At 36.5% G+C, this 21925-nt stretch overlaps 1 protein-coding gene across 2 annotated transcripts in view; it reads left to right on the forward strand.

Moving 5' to 3' along the window:
* METTL8 (methyltransferase 8, tRNA N3-cytidine) overlaps positions 1 to 21925 on the forward strand; it is an 84178-nt gene that overhangs the window by 51417 nt on the left and 10836 nt on the right. For both annotated transcript variants that reach the window (XM_060411112.1, XM_012133908.3), the window contains 3 exons: positions 6688 to 6779; positions 17542 to 17912; positions 19203 to 19252. In XM_060411112.1, coding sequence (XP_060267095.1) covers positions 6688 to 6779; positions 17542 to 17912; positions 19203 to 19252 — 513 coding nt within the window. The remainder of the gene's footprint in view (positions 1 to 6687; positions 6780 to 17541; positions 17913 to 19202; positions 19253 to 21925) is intronic.

The following is a 21925-nucleotide window of genomic DNA, read 5'->3' on the forward strand; positions in this document are numbered from 1 at the left end:
CCCACTCCAGTATTCTTGCCTGGGGAAGGAATCTCATGGACAGAGGAGCCTGGGGGGCTACAGTCCATGGGGTTGCAAAGAATCAGACACAGCTGAGCAACTAACACATACTTTTACTTCTATACATTTATAAACTTTGTAATTCATTATTTTTGCTGTATATAGTTAATAATTTTTAAGAGTAATTAAGAAAGAATTTTTTTAAATATTGTCTTTTAGATTTAGTCACATATTTATCGCTTGTGGTCTCTTTAGTCTACCTCAGTGTCTATGTAGTACCATTCTCCTTTAGTCTGAAAAAATTTCTTGTCATGTAGATTCTGCTGGTAACAAATTCTCTCAGGTTTTATATACCTGAAGATATCTCTGTTTTTAAATTTTGAAAGATATCCTCACTGCATATAGAAACCAAGGTTGACAGATTTTTTTTCTTTTTTTAACTTTCATTGGAGTATAATTGGTTTACAGTTTTGTGCTTGTTTCAGGTATACAGCAAAGTGAATCAGTTATACATATACATATATCCACTCTTTTTTAGGTTCTTTTCCCGTATAGGTCATTACAGAGTATTGAATAGAGTTCCCTGTACTGTATCAGTTCAGTTCAGTCGCTCAGCCGTGTCCGACTCTTTGCGACCCCATGAATTGCAGCACTCCAGGCCTCCCTGTCCATCACCAACTCCTGGAGTTCACCCAAACTCATGTCCATCGAGTCAGTGATGCCATCCAGCCATCTCATCCTCTGTCGTCCTCTTCTCCTCCTGCCCCCAATCCCTCCCAGCATCAGAGTCTTTTCCAATGAGTCAACTCTTCATATGAGGTGGCCAAAGTACTGGAGTTTCAGCTTCAGCATCATTCCCTCCAAAGAAATCCCAGGGCTGATCTCCTCTAGAATGGAATTGTTGGATCTCTTTGCAGTCCAAGGGACTCTCAAGAGTCTTCTCCAACACCACAGTTTAAAAGCATCAATTCTTCAGTGCTCAGCCTTCTTCACAGTCCAACTGTCACATCCATACATGACCACTGGAAAAACCATAGCCTTGACTAGACGGAACTTTGTTGTCTCTGCTTTTGAATATGCTGTCTAGGTTGGTCATAACTTTTCTTCCAAGGAGTAAGCGTCTTTTAATGTCATGGCTGCAGTCACCATCTGCACTGATTTTTGAGCCCCCAAAATAAAGTCTGACACTGTTTCCACTGTTTCCCTATCTATTTCCCATGAAGTGATGGGACTAGATGCCATGATCTTCGTTTTCTGAATGTTGAGCTTTAAGCCAACTTTTTCACTCTACACTTTCACTTTCATCGAGAGGCTTTTTAGCTCCTGTTCACTTTCTGCCATAAGGGTGGTGTCATCTGCATATCTGAGATTATTGATATTTCTCCCGGCAATCTTGATTCCAGCTTGTGCTTCTTCCAGCCCAGCGTTTCTCATGATGTACTCTGCATATAAGTTAAATAAGCAGGTGACAATAGGTCCTTATTAGGTATCTATTTTATATACAGTGGTATGGATGTGTCAGTCTCCCAGTTTATCCCTTCTCCCTTTCCCTTGCCCTGCCGCCCCCCCCGCCACCGCCCCCCCCCCCCGCCAGTAACCATAAAAGTTTGTTTTCTAAATCTGTTCTGAATCTAGTGTGGTTCTTATTTCTATAGCATGGTATTTTGGGGGTCTTAACTGAATACCTAAGGTGTTCAGAATGGTCTCTGGCTTAGCCAGAACTCTAGCATCTCCAAGCACTGCACTGCACAATCTATGCAGACTTCAGTGGCCCTCCTCTTTGTCCAGCCCTCTCTTCTTCAGTATTCTGCCACACAAAGCCTCACCATCTCAGTGGCTCTGAACCCTGATTTCTGCCTTCTTAACTCACAAAGCTGTCACTCAGTGAGACAGCCAGGCTCTTCTTGGACTCCCCTCTGTACCACAGTCTAGAACATGAACTAGACAGAAAGCCAGGGTAAACGCCTTTTGTGTTTCTCTTCTTTTAAGGATCACAGTCCTCTGCTGTCTGAAGTGTAGTCCAGTGCCTAAAAAGAGTTGCTTCATATGCTATTTTATCCAGATTTATTATAGTTTATGGCAGAAAGATAAGCCTGTTTCTAGGTACTCTGTCATGGTCAAATCACAGATCCTATACAACAGTTTTAAGTCCTGTTAATAATTATGAAGATTTTGTAGCTCTATAGAAAAGTGTTTGTGTGTGTGTACCCAAACATACAGGAAGGGAACTTGAAAAATTAAGAATTGTTAATTGATTAGGATATTTAAACAAAAGGTCAGACTTCAGATTTTTCTGTTACTATAATTGTGAGTAAGTAATAAAAATGACTTTGTTATGGAATTAAAGATTATTGAAATAGTTTTAGGCTAAAACTATTTAACTTTATTTCTTCCTTTTACTTTAGAATATTTTATTTTTAATTTCACTAGGCACCTAATACATTCCTTAAGTTTATCTTTATTCTATTCTGTAATAACACTTTTACATGCGCAGTAAATGACAAAGACAAAAACATTTTATATGCATAGCTTACACTGGGTACTTTGTTTTATATCTAACTGATTGTTAAAAATTATAATAGGAAGTGGCACCACATTCAGCAGAGTTTTCTATAAGTAGGATCCTCAGAAACATTAGTACCTAAGCTAAGTGACTGTGGAGAGTGTGTGTGTGTGTTAACTTTTTGAAACCAAACCAAATGCATGATTAGATTGTTATTGCCATCAACTTAAAGCTAAGCAAGGACCCATCATTCATTGATACTATGTATCAGTTCAGTTCACCCGCTTAGTTGTGTCCAGTTCTTTGCGACCAGATGGACTGCAGCATGCCAGTCTTCCCTGTCCATCACCGACTTAGGGAGCCTACTCAGACTCATGGCCATTGAGTCAGTCCAACCATCCAACCATCTCATCTTCTGTCGTCCCCTTCTCTTCCCACCTTCAATCTTTTCCAGCATCAGGGTCTTTTCCAGTGAGTGGTTCTTCACACCAGGTGGCCAAAGTATTGGAGTTTCTACTTCAGCATCAGTCCTTCCAATGAATATTCAAGGTTGATTTCCTTTAGGATTGACTGGTTTAATCTCCTTGCAGTCCAAGGGACTCTCAAGCGTCTTCTCCAACACCACAGTTCAAAAGCATCAATTCTTCGGTGCTCAGCTTTCTTTATAGTCCAGCTCTCACATCCATACATGACTACTGGAAAAACCATAGCTTTGAAGAGATGGACCTTTGTCAGAAAAGTAATGTCTCTGCTTTTTAATATGCTGTCTAGGTTAGTCATTGCTTTTCTTCCAAGGAGCAAGCATCTTTTAATTTCATGGCTGCAGTCACCATCTGCAGTGATTTTAGAGCTCAAGAAAGTAGTCTGTCACTCTTTCCATAGTTTCTCCATCTATTTGCCATGAAGTGATGGGACCAGATGCCATGATCTTCGTTTTCTGAATGTTGAGTTTTAAGCCAACTTTTTCACTCTCCTTTTCACTTTCATCAAGAGGCTCTTTAGTTCTTCTTCACTTTCTGCCATAAGAGTGGTATCATCTGTGTATCTGAGGTTATTGATATTTCTCCCAGCAATCTTGATTCCAGCTTGTGCTTCATCCAGTCTGGCATTTCGCATGATTCATTCTGCATATAAGTTAAATAAGCAGGGTGACAATATACAGGCTTGACATACTCCTTTCCCGATTTGGAACCAATCCATTGTTCCATGTCCAGTTCTAACTGTTTCTTCTTGACCTGCATACAGATTTCCCAGGAGGCAGGTCAGGTGGTCTGGTATTCCCATCTCTTTAAGAATTTTCCGCAGTTTGTTGTGATCCACATAGTCAAAGGCTTTGTACTGTGTATATAGAAGGAATATAAAATTGCACACACACGGACACATATGAACTGAACTCACAGGACTTATGACTACTCCAAAATTATGATTTTATTCTACTAGCCATGTTGTGAAAATTTTCTTTTTAAAAATCCTGTCTTTTTAAGATTTTTTTTCTCAAATTCAAGTTTTCAGGAGAAATACTCAATACATTTTATATTTTCTTCTCAATTCTCTTATTTAGGAAAATATATATTCTTTTTTATTATAAAGATTGCTGGGTTTTCTCCCAAAGGATAATGTAAAGTTTTAATGACCATTGTTATGTATCTTAAACATACAGTATAGTTTTTTAATAAATATTTTAAAAATTATCTCTAATTGAAGCAGCTTTAAAATATTAATGAAATTTTAAGGCAGTTACTCTTTTTTTTAACTTTTTATTTTGTATTGGGATGTAACCAATTAACAATGTTGTGATAGTTTCAGGTGAACAGTGAAGAAACTCAGCCATACGTATACATATATCCATTCTCCCCCAGACTCTGCTCCCATCTAGGCTATAAGGCAGTTGCTCTTAATTCCATAATTCTGCTATAATTGTTTTTATTTTATCCAGTGTGTGTGTGTGTGTATATAGTTGTGATTATAATACATATACAGTTTGGGGACCTGCATTTTAACCTCATGCTATTTCATATACACATATCCATATTTTTAAATAACCTTCATATGTATCATTTTAAATGTCTACATAATATTCCTTTGAGTTGCAATAATTTTTCCATTATCCTATCACTGAGGTTGTTTACAATTTTTTGCTATTATATTTGGTATTCCAGTGAATACTGTTGTACAGGTACTTTTCTGTTTTATTGGCTTCATTACAGTAAATTCCCAGAAGTATAATTTGCAAGTCAAACAGTATAAACCATTTTCTTCCTTTAGTTGTGGTGGTGGTGGTTGTTAAATACCTGATTGTTTTCAGTTTGTTTGTTAGTTAGCTGTCTCTATGCTTAAATTCTATTATAATTGTATTTATTATAAACCTGAATGATTTTTATTGCTGTCTGTTGGGCTTGGGCATACATGAATCAGACTCTTCTAATATAAGAACAGCCATAAAGCAGCAGGTCTGGAGGAAGTCCCCATAAATACAGTAGAAACATTTTATAGGTTTCTGAGGGGATTCTGTAACTATATAGTGGAAAATCTGTTCTGTTGGGGCTTAGGGTATAATATTCTCCTCTCTTAGCAGTTAAGAAAATGAAGCAACATAAAAAACAGTGTAAGGAAGTTAGAGAAATTTAAGAAATAACTGAATCTATTAAATACTCAGGAAGAAGCAAGTTTTACAATTTAAAACAAATGTGTAAAGCTAAAAACCACATATACTCTTTTTGTCTCAGAGCTTGATTTTTTTAACAGGAAAATGGACTGTTCTATTTTCCTTCTTATATTTTTTTAGAAATTTATAGATGAGAAACTTATCCCCAGCTTTAATAATACTATTTTTTCAACAAATGATTTCTTGCCTTTAATGTCATAACTGTAATCTAATAATATTCTCTGTAATTTTTATGTACAGAATATAAAATGTTTTTATCAACTCCAAGTTATATATGTGATTGCTCACATATGTTAAAATAAGTCAAAGGAAAAATGTGTTTCAATCTCATTCATTAAAGCAAGTGATAAAGCTGTTTAGTGATTATTTGATTTGTAAATAATTGAGTTTTTTAAATAACATCTGTGAAACTCTGATTTTTACATTATCATATACTTTTCCTAGGAACTTCAGTATATTGGTTCTGATTCATCTAATAAGTAATTTCTCACCTTTCACTGGTGTATTTATAACCAGGTCACTAGAATATACCTGTCATATCTGATTGCATAAGCATGACTTAAAATAGTACCAAGCTTGTCATCATTCCAACCAAAGCAACCCCTTGTTCTGTCATTGTTGCCCCCACTGTCCTCAGTACTCAGTTTTAATACTGTAGAATCATTCCTGACTCTCAGTCTTCTCTTCCCTCAATACTAGTTAATCTCCAGATCAACTCCCTGTACTCTTTCTTTCTGTTTTCCATTGCCGCCACCTTATTACTCATTACTCCTATACCACTGCAACAGACTTGAATTTTGCATATGTAATTTTATTGTTTAGAAAAGTGGTTTATTCCAGGAAACTCCATCACTTACTACTTACAGTCTTACCTATTAAAAAAAAAAAGAAATGCAGATTTTGTAAAAACAAAACAAAAAATCACCTTTTTTGTATAAAGTTACTTCTATTTCAAGAAAGGTATTTTGGTAGCAGAAAATAATATTCTCTCATATAGAGTAAATTATGAACCTGAAAATACTTAAGTCCCAGATCTTAGAAGGATGACCTTCTAATATGCTGTGTCAAGTAGTCTATCATTTAAGCATAAGTAAATCCATACACAGAAATTAAGGCAGCTAATAAGAAAAGTGTAAAAGGAATATTAAAAAACTTTTAAAGAATGCCCTGTTCGTAAATTAACAAAAAGATTAAGCTTTAGAATAAAACACCGGAAACCATACCAGCTCCCAGATAAATAGGCACCATAGTGCTCCTTGGACATTACTTCAGCAATCATTTCCAAAAGGTGGCTGGGGCTTGCAACATAACCAAATTTAAACAGAAGAACTGTAGGAGTTACAGGATTATACCAGCACTATCAGAAGGAACATCTGACAGAAAATATATTCATTTGATATGGGATTTGTTTGTATCCTTTGTCTTTGACTAATCTAGAATGAAAGATGTATCCCTTGGCACTCTTTTTCTGCCTTCTTCAGTTATAAAACATGTTTTATAATCTTTATTTTTTTGAAAGGGATCACATGCAATGGTCAAAAGAAGAAGAAGAAGAAGCCAGAAAAAAAGTAGAGGAAAACTCAGCTGTGCGAGTCCATTTGGAAGAGCAAGGTAAGCAGCTATATGTAGCTCCTGGAGCCTGGCTTTTCTGTTTGACCTCCCACTGATTCAGTTCACACCTTAGTCTCTTTTCCTAATTGTGTCACCATTTTAGAGAGTTCTTAGCTTCTGCCTATGCTAATTTACTTGTTCCCTTAGGAGAATTCCCAGTCATTCCAGTGTAGTGAAACCAAAGTTAATGAAATAAATTATGTACTCACCCTATATGTACTTGCTCTTTTAATAGTCATATTATTGCTTTCTCTGGGAGATAGGTAAAGGTGGCATTTCAAGCAAGATAGGAAAACACAATTTAAAAAATTTCCTGTTTGTTATGCATCTTTTAGTATGCTATTGTGCATTTCAACTACTGGAAATAGTCAATGAATTCAAAAACTTTGAGCAGAGAAGGTAAAGTCATATCAAAATGTTGCTGGTCTTTTAAGATGAACACAAAGTTTCAATAACGATTTAAGCTATTTTTCTTAGAGGCCTTTGATATTTAGAGTTTAATTTAGGTAAAGCCTTGCCAACCTTTAAAAATGGTCTCTAAAATATTGCCCTATTGTGTAATCACCAAGCCAGAGAATAATAAGTATGGGTGAAGATGTGGAGAAATGAAACCCTTGTGCACTACTGGTGTAATTATAAAATGGTACAACCTCTACTGGAAACAATATTTAAGTTCCTCCAAAAATTAAAAATGGAACCACCGTATGATCTGGCAGCCCCGCCTCTGGATATATAGCCAAAAGAATTGAAAGAGATACCCAAAAGGTCTTGAAGGAATATTTGCATACCTTTGTTCATAGCAACACTATTCACAGTAGGCAAAAGGTAGAAATAGCCCAAATGTCCGGCAGGTAAACTGATAAACAAAATGTGGTCTATTCATATGGAATATTATTCAGCCATAAAAATAAATGGAATCCCTGTCACATGCCATATAATCTGGATGAACTTTGATCACACTATGTTAGGTGAAATAAGCTAGTCACAAAAAAGGCAAATACTATATGAGTCCACTAATATGAGGTATCTAAAGTAGTCAGATTCATAGAAACAGAAAGTTGCATGGTGGTTAGCAAGGGCTTAGAGGAATGGGAAACAGAGTTGTTGTTTAGTGAGTATAGAGTTTTGGATCTGCAGTGAAAAAGTTATGGGCATCTGTTTCACAGCAATGTAAATACACTTAACACTGCTGGACTGTCACTTAAAAATGGTTAGGATGGTGAATGTTATGTGTTTTTTTTAACCACTTTTTTTTTTTTTTTAAGACACTAAGAAAATTTCACCTCTGTCCTACTCACTGAGTAGCTGGGAATCCACAGACAGTTGGCCCAACCCTTACACTCTTCTAGAGAGGATTTTCTGCCTTGTTTTTTTAAAATGATTTCTCCTTTAAAACAAGTTGTTTTGTTTTGTTTTCTTAAAAAAAATTACAGTTTATTGGTATACCAAATACCCACAGAAATTAACACAATTTATAAATGAATTTTCACAAAACTCAGTGAATTTTCCCAATACCCTTATTCAGAAACAGAAAATGATCAGTAATCCAGAAACTTCCTCATGTTGTGTCCAGTTACTTTCCTAAACCCCTAAGACTCCACATAGAGCACCCACTATTCTGGCTACTAATACCATAAATTAGTTTTTCCAGAACAACTTGGTTCTGGTCATCATCATTTCTCAATCACGCATGTAGCAATATCAGTGTACTTGTTAGCTAGAACAAGAGGCAGCAAACTGTGGCCATGGGCCAAATCCAGCCCACTGCCTGTTTTTATAAATAAAGTTTTATTGGAGCACATACTCATTTGTTAATATTGCCCATGGCTGCTTTAGAGGTGTATCTAAAGAGTTGAATAGTTGCAAAAGACTCTATATAGCTCACACAGACTACTTATTATCTGGCCCTTTACAGAAAAAGTTTACCAACCCCTGAGACAGAATTTTGTTTCCACATTGATCAGCTGTCCTAAAACTCCCCAGGGAGAAATGTTTGCATTCCTCCTCTGTTCAAGCCAAGTATAGTAAAAATCACTAACCCCACTGGTAGTTAACTATTGTTCTGGTGACTTTAGTCTACACTTGAGGCTAAAGTTTGAAGCAAAAGGTGCTGTTGAAACTGAGCTAGTGAAACAGCCCTCATTAACTGCCCTTTACCAGTCAAGGGGGCAGTGTGGCCCTATCTTATCCCCTGGTATCATTTGCTGTCCCTCAGAGCTAGTTTTCCTTCCTGACCATAAGCATGAATGTGTCCTGAAGGATGAACAGGAAAGAAGAGCACCTGATCCACAGTGGAACCATTCTATTTTTATGAGCTCCAGCCATGCAGTCCCAGAATGGGATGTGGCCAGGGAGTGTTGGGGTTGGATTTGAGAGTGCATACCAGTGGCAATTCTGCTTACAAATCAGCCAACATTGCATTCCTTTGCAGGAACTCTGTCACACTGTTTCTGAGGAAGTATAATTTTGCTTCTTTGCCAGCAGCTGCACAGACATATTTTCCACATTACTCAAGCTTCTGCTAGTGGCCACCTGGATATGACAGAGAGAATCAAGCCTAAACAGAATTAAAAGATATCAGTCATCTTAATTCTTTTCCAGGAAGTTAAAAATTATCCATAGTTTATTTCCTGACAATATGAAAAACCAAGGATTTTTTTTTCATGCTCTTATGAGTATTTCTGTTTAGAACATAAATAGATGAGCAGTGCTGATAATGTTCCTTTAAAGTGCTCTATATGTGGCTGCCTGTTTTGGCCTATTTATGTTAACAATGAACTTGAGTGAAGCTAATGAGGAGGTTATTTTCAGGCCTTGGAAACCGCAGTAAAGGAAAATGACAGTTCCCACAGAACCATAATGTGACTGAAATAGAAAGGTGGTGACTGGCCTTTCTCTATAGAAGCAGGAAAAGTAAGCTGGAGAGGACTGATGATACTCCTTTGAAGCATTTGGTTTGCTTATTAATATGTCCAGTCTCTTTCTGAGCAAGTTTTCTGGCTGCTGTGGAGACACAGAACAAAAGAATTCATTTAAAAATGCCTCCCAGTGATCGAGGCTTGTGTTGGGTCCCTACCCCCCTAACGCTACTCAGTTCAGTGGACTTTATACATGTCAGAGAACCGCTTCAAGGAGAGGAACCCACAGTGAGGGTGACCATTACATCATACTTAAGCAAGGTTACACAGAGCAGCAACCAAGGCAACTGCTGAGCGTAGCGAAGAAAGAAGGAAAACTTCTGTCCTGAGGAACCATGTTGAGTGACAGGACATTACAGTGAGACCAGATACATACCCAGCCACCCACTCCAGTCTCCACCAGGAATCATCAACCTTCAGATCTGCAGAAGCCCTTGGTGAGGCTCCTAATTGGATATTTAATGTCTCTGATGAATATAGGTCACGGTGAAGAGATCCATTTAAAAGCTCTATTCCCAAACGTTGTGAAAACCCAAAGGAAGCTGTGACCTGGTTCTTCTCCCACTGCCCCTGTTAACCACTGGCTCTCTCTTTTTTATATATATTTATTTGTTTGGCTGCACAGGTTCATAGTTGTGGCATGTGGGATCTTATTCCCCAACCAGAGATCAAACCCAGGCCCTCTGCATTGGAAGCACAAGAGACTTAGCTACTGGACCACCAGGGAAGTCCCTACCATCTCTTCTTATCCAGGAGGGTCCTCAATCTTTTAAAAAAAGCCAATTTTCTCTCATCGCAAAGTATTCCACTTACAGAATAGTATATAGCATGAGCCTTGTTTATTGATTTTATCTTACTTATTGTAATGCCACCAGGAGGAGGTACTGGTTGTTCTCCCATGCTGACCAGCTCTCTGGCACCTTCCTTTTGGTCTCTTTGTGTGTCAGTCTCTCCTGTCACTCCCAATTCCCGTTTCTCATCTATTGTCTCAGCTGTTGGTGAGAACTGAAGTCTGGAAACACCCTCAGAATTCTGAAAATAAGAACTTATCTGTCACAAGTGAGACAGTCTGTTGCTGTACAGTGGCTGACGTCTTCATTCCTGTGATTAAAATGTAAAGCATCTAGGCTATCATTAGCAATATTTCTTTCAATTAGATGCTCAGATTAATGATTTGTGATTCCACATTTCCTTTTGGTAATTTATTTTAAATTTTATAATGGCTCAGACTTCTTTTTAAACAGATTAATTCAGAGAAATGAGAAAGATACATTTGGCAGTTTTTGAGTTAATATGATTATATTTTTAATTTCCTAAAAACATTTCCAGTGTGTTATATCTCAGCTGATAATTAAGCAAATGTAACGGGTTTTTTAAACTTAATAACAAACGCAGCTGCTATTTTTACTTTAAAATACCCTTGTAAATAACTGTCTACCTAGGGTGAATTACCTATGTCAAGAAAAATAGTAAAAGAATCCCACTATACCTTCCTTTGTGAATACCTTGCCACTTGAGAGTGTTCTGTGTGAGAAAAAATAAAGTAGCTTAAAGTTTTGTGTCCTGATAAATTTAGAGTACTTGTTTATAGGTCAGCTTTGGTTGTTAATTTCATACTGTGCTCAGACTTTAAATTTCATAACTTTTAAGAATTTTATTTTATTAGACAATTAACTTTATCAATAACATGTGGAAATTTCCAACTTTGAGAGCTTAGGTGTTTGTGTAATTGATGTACAAAAACAGCTTTAAAATGACTTTGTTACATTGCAACTTAGAATAAATTTTCATAATTTGTACTAATATGTCAGATACATAGGTGGCTTAATTCAGTTTTTTTAGTTGTGATATTCAGTGTGATTCAGAGTGAATTCTGAATATTTAAGTATGGTTAATGTGTCATAGTCTTTCTTCCCCTCAGCAGTATTGAATTTAATAAATGAATAATTGAGAAATTGTTTCATCTGACTGTGGTTAAACAGATCACTACACCCCTTTTATCGCCGTTGGCATAGAGGAATTAACTCTGGGTTGGTAACCTAGGAAAGTAAAAGGAAATTTTTCTCCTCCAGGAAAAATTGATATATCTATTTAGAAAGTTAGCTGGACAAGTTAAAGACAGGGCTGATTTCTCCACATTGTATTCTTTTATCATTATTGGATTGACCGTGAGTGAAACAGAGGTTTAAACTAAACTTTTCTCTCATGGTCAGAAAAGTCGCTCATCCAGTTCCTCTGATACCACAGATACTCTTGCAGTTCACAAAATTAAATTAAACGTTGGATGTGTTTACCTGTCTCACAGCCATAATTATGAGTTTGGTTGAACTTCCTTGGGGTCTCAGAAGCTGTTATACTTTGCTGGGAACTGTGAGATTGTCAGCATTGATTGAAGGTACTGCTGAAAGCACAAACTTGAAAAAGAAAAAAAAAAAAAGAAAAACACCCCCAAACCCAGTTCTAGTCCATTAGCCTTTATCCCAGCCCATTTTGTTTTGTATCTGTTTTGTTGCTGTCCCACAAACCCGTCTATTCTCATAGAACATTTTATGTTCCCATTGCTCATCATAATTTCATCATGTAACCTTGCATAGTTTATTGTTTATATAATTCAAATGGAGTTTAATTAATTCTGTATTTCTGATCTGCCTTTATGTAGGTTCACTCCAATCAGCATTATTTTTACTGTTCTGTTATACTGATTATAAGTCATACTGAGGTTTTAATTTCAACTTGATGTTTCATAATAAGAGGAAAGTACAAAATCAGGAAAACAGATTATTTTCAGAGGTATTTTGGAGGAGGTTAATCTTGTTTTTGTGTTAGAAGGCAATATAATGGTTAACAGCATAAAGTCTGATAGACTTAGTTCAGGTCCTAGTTCTGGTGGATGACCTTGAGCAAATTTTTTATCCCTTCTAACCTTGAACTTCTTTGTCTATAATAATATGTATGTCTGAGAGGTATTGTTAAGATTAAATGGGGAAAAAAATCCAGGTAAGGCATTTGACATAGTGCCTGGCACAAAATAAACACTCAGTATATACTATTGTTGTTATTTTTAATGCTGCTGTTATTGGTAAAATGATTTATGTGATTTTTTGTTTGTTTTCTCCTAATTCCTGAGTGGGAAATACTTGAAAAAGCTTGAATGTATATATTAGCAGACCATGACCATCATCTTTTAATAGTAATCAGATCCTTTTTAAAGATTGGATAAGCTTGGGTTGAATTTAGGTGCTTGATATATTGGGTATCTGAACCAGATTCTAGTCACCTCACTGCAGGTTGATTTTCATGATACACTGTAGAAATTAAATAGTAGTACAAGCTCATATTTATGACAGCAGTCTGATCCAAGATTTTGCAGTTTGTAGAACCATAATGTTTGTTGTTTAGTCGCTAAGTCATGTCCAACTCTGTGTGACCCCGCAGCCTGTAGCCCCCTCAGGCTCCTCTGTCCATGGGATTCTCCAGGCAAGAATACTGGAGTGGGGTGCCATTTGTTAAGGTTCTCCATAAATTCATGGGATTTAATAGGAAAGTACATAGACTTTTTAGAACTTGAACATAGAGATATCCTTTAGGAAAGTAGAATGAAGAATTCAACCAAGATTCCTTATCTTTGTATAAGATGCAGATAAAACTTTGCAGATAATACTCATCTATAAAAAGGAATGAAATTGTGTAATTTTAGAGACATGGATATACCTAGAGACCGACATACACAGTGAAGTAAGTCAAAAAGAGAAAAATATAATATATTAATGCATATATGTGGAATCTAGAAAATGGTATACATAATTTTACTTGCAAAGCAGAAATGGAGACACAGACATAGGGAACAGACATATGGATACCATGCAGGAAAGGGCTGGGGGCATGGGATGAACTGAGAGGTTGGGATTGACGTATATATACCATTATGCATAAAATAGATAATGAATGAAAACCCACTGTATAGCACAGGGAACTCTACTCAGTGTTCTGTAGTGACCTAAATGGAAAGGAAATCCAAAAGAGAGGGGATATATGTATACATATGGCTGATTCGCTTTGCTGTACAACAGAAACTGACACAGCAGTGTAAAGCAACTATACTCCAATTTAAAAAGCCAAAAAAAACCCCACCTTTGCCAAAGAACTACCTAATAATTGTTAAATTATTTAAACAATTTAACACTCCAGATTTCCATCTGATGGTTATAAATGAATATAAATTTAAAGTTGTAGTCAACGCAATTTTAAGGGTGAGGACCATTCTGTGTGAAGTTTTTCTCTTAATATTATTATCCTTTAAATTTTAGTTGCTGCATAAGATTACTCTGTTTTGACATGCATGGTTTGCTTGATCATTCCAAAGTTGAGGATGTTTGAGTTATTTCCCATTTTTTTCTTGTAATAAGCAATACTGCTAGGAACAGCTTTTCTTTCAAGTTACTCCCCTGCTGTCTATCTCTTCCTCTGCCAGTTAATTCTAAGGGGGATAGTGCCACAAATTAATCACTTGTAGTGTTAACATTCTAGTTACTAATCAGTTCGGTTCAGTCGCTCAGTCGTGTCCGACTCTTTGCAACCCCACAAATTGCAGCATGCCAGGCCTCCCTGTCCATCACTATCTCCCAGAGTTCACTCAGACTCACGTCCATCAAGTCAGTGATGCCATCCAGCCATCTCATCCTCTGTCGTCCCCTTCTCCTCCTGCCCCCAATCCCTCCCAGCATCAGAATCTTTTCCAATGAGTCAACTCTTCGCATGAGGTGGCCAAAGTACTGGAGTTTCAGCTTTAGCATCATTCCTTCCAAAGAAATCCCAGGGCTGATCTTCTTCAGAATGGACTGGTTGGATCTCCTTGCAGTCCAAGGGACTCTCAGGAGTCTTCTCCAACACCACAGTTCAAAAGCATCAATTCTTCGGCGCTCAGCCTTCTTCACAGTCCAACTCTCACATCCATACATGACCACAGGAAAAACCATATAGTTAGGTTCAAACTCACTTCAAAAGTAGCTTGGTATTGGAATCTCAGATACTAGAGATTTGACTGAATATAGGTCTTCTTAGGTGGGTCGCTTTTTATTAAACAGAAGAATCTTTTACCAGCACAGAGTGAGTTACAAAGAGAGTTTTTAAGATAAAAGGAAGAAGAGAAGGTATGAGAAGACTGGGGAAATTTGACAGTTTCCTAATTCCTCCTGAGTCTGATTTTCAGAATGTTGTTTTGTTTTCTTACACAGTATATCAGGCACACTTCCAATTTATTTGAGTTGAGATAGAACTATTTTAAAAATATACAGCATTTTTAGATTAACCATAAATAGCTTTCCTCCCATTATTTGGACACAACTTAGCGACTAAACCACCACCACCACCCATTAGTACAGATGTGAGCGAGCATGTTTTGGACTTCAACATCACATAATTCTTTTGTTACAGAGATCTACTTTCATTTCTCAGACCTTAAATAAAGATGGGAGTTTCTGTCTTTCAAGCAGTCCTGCTGCCAGATACAATTCAGCCTTGATGGGAAGGAAGTCTTGTGGCTAAATGGGTGGAGATCCATGGTACAAGGCCATAAAGATAAAAGTGGAAAGAAAAGGAAAACTATAAGGGTTTCAGGACAGGGTTCAGTAACAAAGACAAAACTGACTGTAGGCAGCTGCTTGTTCTCAGGATAGGAGCTTCTTTAAAATTATGAAAGAAAAGAGTCTGTTGTTTTTAGTTTTAGTTTAATTTTTTTGGGGTGTTGGGAATAGATAATCAAAATTTACATGGATCAAAATTCAAATGAAAATTCTTTCTGAAACCCTGGTCCCCAACCACTCAATTCTACTCTTGAGAGGCAACCAGTATGACTAATTATGTGATTATCCTGCCCAAAGACTTCTGTTCATGTAACACATGTGTTTTTCCTCCTTTTTATTCCTAAAAAATAGTTTTTTTCCCTAAAAAATAGCATCATATACATACTGTTCTATATTTTGCTTTCTCGCATAACATTAAGTCTTGGAAATTATTCTACAACAGCGGAACATTTTTTTAAATTTTTGAAAGCACTTAAAAAATGTCATGTGTCCCAGTTCAGTTCAGTTGCTCAGTTGTGTCCAACTCTGCAGCATCGTGGACTGCAGCACGCCAGGCTTCCCTGACCATCACCAACTCCCGGAGCTTGCTCAAACTCATGTCCATTGAGTCGGTGATGCCATCCAACCATCTCATCCTCTGTTGTCCCGTTCTCCTCCTGCCTTCAATCTTTCCCAGCATCAGGGTCTTTTCCATTGAGTCAGTTCTTTGTGTCAGGTGGCCAAAGGATTGGAGTTTCTGCTTCAGCATCAGTCCTTCCAATGAATATTCAGGACTTATTTCCTTTAGTATTGACTGGTTTGATATCCTTGCAGTCCAAGGGATTCTCAAGAGTCTTCTCCAATACCACAGTTCAAAAGCATCAATTCTTCAGTGCTCAGCTTTCTTTATGGGCCAACTCTCACATCCATACACGACTACTAGAAAAACCATAGCTTGACTAGACAGACCTTTGTTGGCAAAGTAATGTCTCTGCTTTTTAATATGCTGTCTAGGTTGGTCATAGCTTTTCTTCCAAGGAGCAAGCGTTTTTTAATTTCATGGCTGCTGCACTGATTGAAAGTAATTCTTAAGCCAGGGTTTAGGTCTGGTATATAATAGTATCCAAGAAATGTTTCTTGAATGAGTATGTGAGAAAGTAAGTGAATTAGTGATTATGTTAATTTAACATACAGATAGAAAGAGGCAGAAAGCTAAGAATTGCTGGAAGGTCTGAGAATGTTGACCTGACCCTAATGCTGGGACCCAGGTTTAATCTAAGGAATGACATCACAAAATGCATATCTCCTTTTAAATTGCATCAGAAATTCTCTTTAAGGCTTCATATTAGGAGATGTCAATGTGAAGAGATGCCTCTGGAGGTGGGTGAAGAATAGAGTTGTGGGATGGCCCCTAAACCCCAGGAGTCAGGATGTGTGGTCCTGGTTCTACTATGACAGGGCTCCAGGACCCGGACAAGTGGGTTCATCTCTCTATGTGTCCTTACTTCAAATGCAAAACAAGGAGGTTGGAGTAGATTATTTCAGTACACCATTCTAGCTCAAGATTACATCATTTATTATTCCACAGTTTCCTGTTTGATTACCAGTTTGCACAGACATTTGTTATGTTAAAACTACATTTATAGCAACATAAAAAATAAGGTTATCATTTCTCCAAGAAAATAAAGAGATTTACAGGGTTATTGGTAAAAATGTGATTATTAAGATTTCAAGATTAGACTCTAGAAAGTAGTTTGCAATTATTATATTCCTCACAAAAATTTATCAGCTAAACAATTGAGACAGAAGCAGATTTACCAGGAAAAGCCCAAATAACTCACACATTGACACATTTTGAGAGGATTAATATTCTGTAGTTTTAACCTTTAGGAGGTTGAGAAAAATCAGATAAGTAAAAATTACTGTAATATTATTCAATAGTAAATATAATTGTTATATATGAATAGTATATGTAATATATTCAATAGTATTTAATTATTAAATGCTTCCCACGTGGTGCTAGTGGTAAAGAATCCACCTGCCAGTGCAGGAGATGCAAGAGACGCGGGTTCAATCCCTGGGTCTGGAAGATCCCCTGGGGAAACCCACTCCACTATTCTTGCTTGGAAAATTCCATAGACAAAGGAGCCTGGTGGGTCACAGTCCATGGGGCCACCAAGAGTCAGTCACGACGGAGTGACTTTAATATATTTAGTTATTAAAATGATAACTAATAATACATATAATTCATAATAAAATAAATCTTTTTTCTCTTTATTTTAGTTAAGTATGAGCGTGAAGCCAGTAAATATTGGGACACGTTTTACAAGATTCATAAGAATAAGTTTTTCAAAGATCGTAATTGGCTATTGAGGGAATTTCCTGAAATTCTTCCAGTTGCTCAGAAACCTGAAGAGAAGGTGAAAGAATTATCATGGAATCATGTAAAAATTAATGCTGAAAGTTTTTTCTCAAAAATGCACTGCCCTACTATGCCTGAAGAAAAAAATCATTATAAAGAAAGTTCTGGCTCATCAGATGGTCAAAGCAAAGCAGGATCTGACTTTTCTAAACTGGACTCTGAAGAATACAGAGAAAGACCTCTGAAGACTGAATTGTTTCCTGGTAGCAATGCTACTTTCAGAATCCTTGAGGTATGGTACTACAGGGGGAAAATTTTTTAATGTACATCACATATTACTGTATTAGTGATCTAGATTCTTTAGAGGAAAAATGATCAAATAACTGTGTACTTTTGTGCATAAAAATTATGTGAGGGACTCATATCTTTAATCAGTCAGGTTTTAAGTTTGTAATTTAAAACTTTTCTTATGTTTGTCTGCTTTAATTTCTAGCTTGAAGGCAGTTTTAAATACCAGTTAAGTTTTGGCCTCAATTTCCATCTCTTTCTGTTATTACCCACTTGTAGGTGAAATAGAAATAAGTGAAGTATGTAATTTGCTATAATCTGGTTAGACCTTGATTTTCCATTTTAGAAAAAGAAAACTTTTCCTTCTGATTATAAACATAGTAGATGCTGATTACAGAGATTTGGTAAAGAGAAAGAATAAACAATCCCATAAGCAAAGGATTTAACCACTGTTAACTTTTTTCTCCTTTTGTTTATACTGTTTTATGTAGTTGAGCTATACTATATCTGCATTTTAGGGTTTTTCTTTGTATTTAACATAACATAAGCAGTTTTCCCTATCTTTAAAAATTCTCTATAAGCATTTTCATGGCTGAAAAATACTAAGTGAAATACTATGATTCTACTTATCTGTTTTTACTTGACTGGGCATTTAAATTGTTTTCAGGTTTTGTACAGCAAGTATCTTCATGTGTAGACTTTTCTGTATTTTATTATTTGGGTTCAATCGACTTGTTCATAACTTATTAAAATTTTTAATATTGTTAAAATATATTGCCAAATTGCTTTCTAAGAAGTTGTACTAATACCAATTTACAGCAGTGTAGGTCTGTCTTGTCACACCTTCATTGATTAGAATAATCTTATTTTTAAGATTATTGTTAGACAAAAGCTATATCTTAATTTACATTCCTTTGATTGTTAAATAGGTCATATGGTTCTTCAGATGTTTAGAAACCATTTGTTCTTCTGTCATCTACTTATTTCCTTTATTTATTAAGTTGTGTGTTTTTAATGAGCTCTGCCCTTTTATCATATTTAATTCAAATTTTTTTTCACAGTGTGTTTGTCACCTTTTAATTTGGTTCATTTGGGGGTTTGGTATGTAAAAATTTTAAATAGTTACATTTCTCAGTACATATTATTTTTGTGATTTATTCCATTTTGAGCTTAGACAACTCTCCTATAGACAAAGATTCAGAACATTTCTTTTAGTTTTTTTAAGTAAAAATCTGACATTGGTGAGGAAAATTTAACTTTATTTTCATGATACTTGTTTATTCTTTGTTTTTAGGTTGGCTGTGGTGCTGGGAATAGTGTTTTTCCAATTCTGAACACTTTGCAGTGAGTTTTAGAATTTTCTCCTACAAAATTCTACATATGTATGGGATATTGAGAAATTCTTGGAAAATGTTGTCATATATATACCAATAGTGTTCTTGTTCCCATATAAACAATGACTAAACCAAATTTCAAAAGAAGTGGCTTGGTCTTAGTATCTAATTTCATGTGAACTGAGAATTACTCTGGAATTTCTCTGGAAATAATATTGCACAGACATAGATAGTTCACCATGAGTTGAAGTAATTTTTTAAGCTTGTGCTTATGTAGATGAGAGAGTAAGAAATGAGCAAGAGATTTGATCCTTCTGCTAAGCTGGGAATTGCTGAACTTTAGAGATTTATTTACCCCTCCAGGTTACTTAGGTGTCATTTTACACATAGAGAATTCAGTTTAAAGCTTACACTTTATTTTGTGTAAGCTTTAAACTCATTTTATTTTGTCGTCACTTCTGGAGTCACACCCAGGATAAAACCTTCCTATAGAGTTGAAATGACTCTCTAGAGTTGAAATTTTTGGAGTTATAACACCTAACCCTAAGATTCATAGAGGGAGAAGTCCATGATAGGAACAGAGATGTTCTCCTGACCCGCCCTTCCTATTCACCCCCTCACCAATGTATTTTAGTAAGTGATGAAGAAGACACATCTTACAAAACTTTTACTCTTTTTACTATGGCTGGTCTGTCAAGTGCCTATTTTTTTTTAAGTTTACACAATAGCTTTCTGATTATCATTTTTCCATTATAAAATTAATATAAGCACATTGTAGAACTTTCCCATTAGAGGAAAAGTGGGTGGGAAAGAATCACCCATTATTCCCACCATCAAAACATCAAAACATAGCTGCTGACAGAATTTACTATGCATATTTTAAAATTTATTAAAGTCTTTTTTTAACTTTCCATTGTGAAAATGTAAACGCATTCAAAAAAATTGAGTAATACAGTAAATTCTCATATAGCTACCACCTTGTTTCAGCAGTTACTTATGTAAGGCCAACATCATGACACATTATTTTTATGAGCTTATGATGGATCTCCAAAAAGCAAGACATTTCTAATTGTTATTATAAACTTAAGATAATAAAAAGTAATTCCATAATATCATCAAATTACCAGTTAAAGTGTCTGGACAGAAGTGACACTGGCCAATTTGCAGTTCTGAATGGCCTTTTTCTTTCAGGATTTATTTTCTTTGTTTTCCTTTTCCCATTTCTAGGCCAAAATTTCCTGTTCTTATACCACATAGCCAGATTCCTTCATCCTGGTGTTCTCTGAGCTTGTAATACACGTAAATCTACTACATTGGTAGTTGATTATGTACTACTTTGTGAAAAGCAAAGCAAAGTTGCTCAGTCGTGTCCAGCTCTTTGTGACCCCACGGACTGTAGCCTTCCACGCTCCTCTGTCCATGGGATTTTCCAGGCAAGAGTAGTGAAGTGAGTTGCCACTTCCTTCTCCAGAGGATCTTCCCAACCCAAGGATCGAACCTGGGTCTCCCGCATGATAGGCAGACGCTTTCCCATTTGAGCCACCAGGGAAGATATTACTCTATGACTCATCTCAAATTATTATTTAGCATATCATTTCCTTATATCTTCTTTCTTCAGCTACTATTTATATATTTCTTGAGGTAGAGAGTATACTGCTGCTAAGTCGCTTCAGTTGTGTCCGACTCTGTGTGACCCCATAGACGGCAGCCCACCAGGCTCCTCCGTCCCTGGGATTCTCCAGGCAAAAACACTGGAGTGGGTTGCCATTTCCTTCTCCAATGCATGAAAGTGAAAAGTGAAAGTGAAGTCACTCAGTCGAGTCCGACTCTTAGCGACCCCATGGACTGCAGCCTACCAGGCTCCTCCATCCCTGGGATTTTCGAGGCAAGAGTACTGGATTGGGGTGCCATTGCCTTCTCTGGGTAGAGAGCATAATGTATTCTAATTTGGTTTTCCAGGTAGCCTAACAATGTAATATAGATAGTTAGACAGAGCTTGGTACATACTGACTGGTTAATATCTCTGATTCCCCACTTGTTAGTTGTACTTTTTCCCCCTTCTGTGCTTCTCCATCTGACTAATAATTGCAGGCTCTTGCCTCCTCACCCCCTGACTCTTTCTTTTTGACTGGGTCTTTTTTTGGCCTCATATTCATATTTTAGAAATAACTGTAACTCAATAACCTGAGACAATTAATTCATCTTTAAAAGGCAACTAGTGATTAGCCTTCCAAAGGGAGGATTAAACCTTTTTTCCCCACCAAAGAAATTATGTTTTATTACTTTTGGAGATCATAGAATTAATATTTTACATTTTCAGAATATTTTACCATAATTAGACCTCCAGAATTAAGAGGTCATATCATTCTCCAAGGATCATTTAATTCTTAAACCTCCTGCCAAGAGAGTGCTTGATGGTGTGGTAGTAGTAGTGATATTTACACCTGTTTCCTGGGAGAAGGGCCAAGACAGTCAGCTGATTTTAAAGAAAAGCCCTGGAAAATCATTGAGTGGTCACAAGACCTACTTGGGCTGCTGATACAGTGGGAATTCAGTCTCAGAGGTCATGTTGCTGTCTGGTAGGACACATGGCAAATGGCACACGCTTTCCTTTAGCTACTAGACTGTTCTGTATCTTGTGGTTGTTTAATAATTTCTGCACAAGGGTAGACTGCATGCCTTT

The sequence above is a fragment of the Ovis aries genome, chromosome 2 (assembly GCF_016772045.2).
Source record: "Ovis aries strain OAR_USU_Benz2616 breed Rambouillet chromosome 2, ARS-UI_Ramb_v3.0, whole genome shotgun sequence".
In the NCBI taxonomy this organism is placed as follows: Eukaryota; Metazoa; Chordata; class Mammalia; order Artiodactyla; family Bovidae; genus Ovis; species Ovis aries.